This window comes from Oratosquilla oratoria, chromosome 41 (assembly GCF_046742065.1).
Source record: "Oratosquilla oratoria isolate Oo_2021 chromosome 41, ASM4674206v1, whole genome shotgun sequence".
NCBI classification, from domain to species: domain Eukaryota; kingdom Metazoa; phylum Arthropoda; class Malacostraca; order Stomatopoda; family Squillidae; genus Oratosquilla; species Oratosquilla oratoria.
This window is the reverse complement of record NC_134817.1, coordinates 34075672-34080312: the sequence shown is the minus strand read 5'-3', so window position 1 is coordinate 34080312 and position 4641 is coordinate 34075672. Positions and strand designations below refer to the sequence as shown.

The window sequence follows — 4641 nt, the reverse complement described above, 5'->3', positions numbered from 1 at the left end:
ACCAGCTGTTGTTTGCAGACAACAGTGCACTTGTAGCAGGATCAGAGGATGGACCGAGGAATTTAGTGACAGTTTGTGAAGGTGTGCAAAAGGACATTGAAGATAAATGTGTGTAAAGGTAAGAAAGTGGCAGCAGACTGAAAGTGAGTAGGGAGAGAGACTGGAGGAAGTGGATAGTTTTAGATACTTGGGTGTGAATATGGCAGGATAGGGAGGAGTGGGGGAGGTCGAATGTAGGTTGAGAGAAGAGTAAATGCCTTGTATTAAAAAGTGTAACGAGAAGTACTTTTGGGAATGGATGCTACGAGGAGACTGTATGAAGGAGTGATTATGCCAACAACCTACCTTATCAGGGGGAAAAATCCTTTGGTATATGTAGTACTACCCAGTCAATAACTAACTTAATCACCTAGCCAGGGCAGTGGACAGGATGCAGGGATGACCTGTTATCAAGGTGCCAAGAGGGAGGGAGGAGGGTGGAGGGGAGTGGAATATGTAATGAATCCATTGGATGGGAGTGGTTCCTATGTCTTTTTCTTTTTGGCTACCCCCCCTGTAAGGGGGAAAAAGCCTTTGATATATGTATGACCTAGCCACTTATTTTAGTCCCTTCTAATTCTACTAAACACTTCTCGGGCACTTACCAAACAGTATTAGTTATCTATTTTATTCTCGATAACCAAGGTCTTCTTCCCCTTTAGAAGGGAGGCAACGTCAAAATAATGCAGTCCCTCCCATTATCTTCCCACCCATCCTATAGATTAAATCCCAATTGCACTAAAGGACAATAATTACTGGGATAATCAAATACAAAGTGATAAGAGGCATTTTAATTTTAAAATAGTAAAATAAAATCCAGTGATGTCAAACTGCCCAACTTAAATACCATTCGTCATTGAAGAAACCTGAAACAAGAAAAGCTACATTAGACTTTGTAGATTAATCTGAACATGGAACAAATTTCATCAAGCATAATCATTCTATGAGCTAAATGGCCTGGCATGGGTACAAGACATCCTCTCCATCACATATCCTTCCTGCTAAATTATGAAAAGTGCATACAATTTTATGTATAATGAACATTTAAATCCCAAGGCACAGAGTGTATGTGTACTAGTTAAAGTTTATGTCAACTTCATTCACATGTATACATACCCCAATAGCCCCCTTTGTATGGGGGTTGACAGTCACAGCATACACCTATCCCACCCCCATTAAGGCCCACACACACAATCGAGCATTGGCCTGATAGGCACTCACTAAATGCCAATCACTCAGGCAAACTATTGCATTCCCCATGCCTGTACTTCACTCTGATCACCAGACAATACCTGGTGCCTATGGCTTTGCTGCCAACCCCCATGTGTGACTACTGCCAACCACCACCCACGAGTACACACAGCCTTTGCCCAGTAGACGGGCAACACCCGCCAGGCAATGCTTAAATGTGTGTGTATGGGCCTTTGCACCCCTCCCATCTCTGCACCTCATGTATGAAAAGTACATCCCCTGCCACACTGCTCAGTTTAACGTTATCTGTATGCCAAGGGCTTCTGCCCACTGCCTGGGTTGGTAATGTAGCAAAACAGTACCTCTACAGCATGGTCAGACAGCTGGAGCTGGCATGCCCCCACTATTTGTACAACCCCCCCCCCTCTCCACCTACGCACGCACTTTCTTCATCGACTCTATACATTTCAGGGCAAATAACATCCATATCTACCAGTTGAGGCATTACCTCCATGTACTCCAATTTTCTCCAACCTCAATCCCCTACTCATTCTTCCATTCATCACTACATTAATGCCCTTCACTTTTCTCAGCACAGTTGACAATCTACATCTTTGCATTCTGTTTAATTGGTACTACACAAACCATTTATTGAATTAAAGTACCACCTTAAAAAGTAAGACTAGAATTATAATCAACCACAGAAACACATGTGTAAAGAGACTAGAATGACCATCTATAGCACACCCACCCATCAATTTGTTACTCTTTCTATCCCTCGTATTTTTTGCTCAACCCTATCTGCCAGCTCTTACCATCTTGACACCACACTTCCATATTTCTTAAAACACATTCAAGCTCCTTTCTGCCTCCCTTTAATTCCAAGCGTGTTCAATAGTGTTGTGGGAAAAATCACCTCTTCAGTCTTCCCTGCTTGTCTGTCCCCAAACACCTAAATTTTTTCATTCCCCCACACGTGCTCCCCTTTATAATCAACCTCAGCTCAATCCTCCATTTCCTGTAACATATACACATACAAACATAACTAAGGTCTATTTCCCCTCTTACAAGGGATGTAGACTAAGCCAAAGGCATAATCCACTCCCACCCATTTCATCCCCACATACTTCACTCCCATTCATCATCCCTTGCTTCCTCTTTCCTTGGCTCCTCCTGGATGATGGGTTATCCCTGCATCTTGTCCAATGCCCTGGGTCAGAAGCAATGCAGCACATGCAGAGCAAGGCCACTTCACTTAACTGACAACTCCCCCTCATGCAGAAACAAGATGGGGAGAAGTCCCTTTGGGTTGCATCAAAATATCATTCACACCTCCTCACCCCTATCCCACCCACTCCCTTCTATGCATACACCCTTGAAGACTAATCACCTCCTTCAACCTCTCCTTTATTAAAACTGTTACCCTATTATATTCTATATCAAACTTTGAAATGTTTAATTTCAGTTTTCTTCTCTCACACACCCTCCCACCTATCACCAGCTACCTTGGCCCCTCCTCTGACAAGCAACAAGTGCAATTTCATCCACAAACTGGCTCACCTTCCACTTCCTTTCATTCACTAATCCCACACCCATCACCACATTTACCTCCTGTAACACCCATGTAACATTCACGAAATAAGCACTGAACAACAAAAATCATAACTACCTAAGTTGCTGATCTTTATAGTTTCTCCTCAAGCAAGCCAAGCTTAGGGAAGTACAGTACTGGTTTCTCTTCCCCATTAATGTCAGTATAGTCCAGAATGGCAATCATTCCATCAGCATTCATTGACTCTCCAAAGAAGAACTGAAGGTCCTTAAAGCTCTTCAGGATCTCTGTCAAGGGCTTCTGGATTTGTGGAAGTTGTTTAGCAGCTTCTGGGTTGCTCTCCTCGAGCATTTCCTTCAACCTGAAAATAAGTGTACACGAATCAACCAGTTCTAAATTGGGTCTAAAACTAGACTAAGAATTTCATCACAAGAGCACAAATTCACTGTAGCAGAACCATTTGGTCAAGTAAGCCTGGAATGACCAATGAGGTACTGCACAAGACCTGGGGCAACAGATTAACCGACATCCCTAACCTTTCCTTCAAACTGTATCAACCACCCACTAAGACTTGAATCCCATAATTTTTAAGGCATCTTCAAGTACTAAATCTTCACAAAGCTGGTATAGACTCCCGTTTGTCACATTTCCCCCAGATTTCTACCCAAATCAGCACTGCCTTTTCTCTAGTTTCTACTATCAGGGAGAAGACAAAAGATAAGGGTGACTGGAGAATGGTTGTGTATGGATGATATGATGCATGGAAGGGAGTGGGTGGGGAATTAGGGAGTACGTGTGAATGATATTTTGACACAGCCTGAAGGGATTTCTCAGTCATCTTTTTCTACACGAGGGGCCAGGGGGGGGGGGGGGGGAGACTTGCCAATTAAATGAAGTGACCTTGCTGTGGATGTGCTGTGTTTTACGATATTGCTTCTGATCCAGGTCAGTGGACAAGATGCAGGTATGACCATTCATCCAGGAGGGGGTGAATGGAATGGGTGGTAGTAGATCCCTTGCCTTTGTTTTTGGCTACCTCCCTTATATGGGGAAAAATGCCATTGGTATATGCATGTATCCACTACCCGAGACCAGTGTTGTTGTTCCCTAGACAGTTTGTTCAAACTGTCCCATTTCCTGGAGAAACTCCGCAGCAGGATTAAGTTTTTTTCCACAAATCCTTTACAGTGTACATCATGTTGTTGGCATGCATGATTGTGTACAATGCAGTCTTACATAACATGTATGGTATGGGGTGAAGTTTTGCAACCTGGAAAGATCTGCAATGCAGATGCAGCCTCTTCTGGTAGCTTAGAAGGTAGTGGCCACCCTGCAGTCTGGCCAGATGGACTCAGAGGGATGGATATTAAGGGGACATTGACACTGCTCAAAATCATGGCTACTCTGTCAAAAGCTAGTTTGGCAACACTGTTACCAGCTGTAACAACATTCAGTTATGATGCATGTCCATTCTCTAATGGTGGAAACAAACACATTGAACTGGTAAGCAGGACCAAGTATATACACAACTCAATATCAAGACAGCAAAACAAATTCTGGATGAAAGGAAGTGTTGTGTCACCAATGTTGTGTCCTGTAGCCAACATTGAAGAAACTAAAGAGTGCTTCACAAAATTCTCATCTGATATCTGGCAAATTGAACTTATGGCCAATAACTGTCAATACATGTCTTTAACCCATTTCCATACGGTGCCGCATACGTAGGCGGCATGAGGAGCAAGTGGATACGCGAGGCTGCCATATCGGCGTCTTGATTATATTTATTGTAGTTGCCCCTGCATAATGACATACTCTATAAACGGTCTTCATCACATTTTATATGGTTATCAAAATTCACG

The 4641-nt window shown here is 43.1% G+C and overlaps 1 protein-coding gene across 1 annotated transcript in view; it reads right to left on the bottom strand.

The window, feature by feature from the left end:
• Nucleotides 1-815: 815 nt before the first annotated feature.
• Nucleotides 816-4641, bottom strand: part of Tctp (translationally controlled tumor protein) — a 9548-nt gene continuing 5722 nt past the window's right edge. The window contains exons 3-4 of the mRNA XM_076178568.1: nt 2900-3143; nt 816-905 (exon numbers count right to left, since the gene is read on the bottom strand). Coding sequence (XP_076034683.1) covers nt 2915-3143 — 229 coding nt within the window. The 3' untranslated portion in view covers nt 816-905; nt 2900-2914. The remainder of the gene's footprint in view (nt 906-2899; nt 3144-4641) is intronic.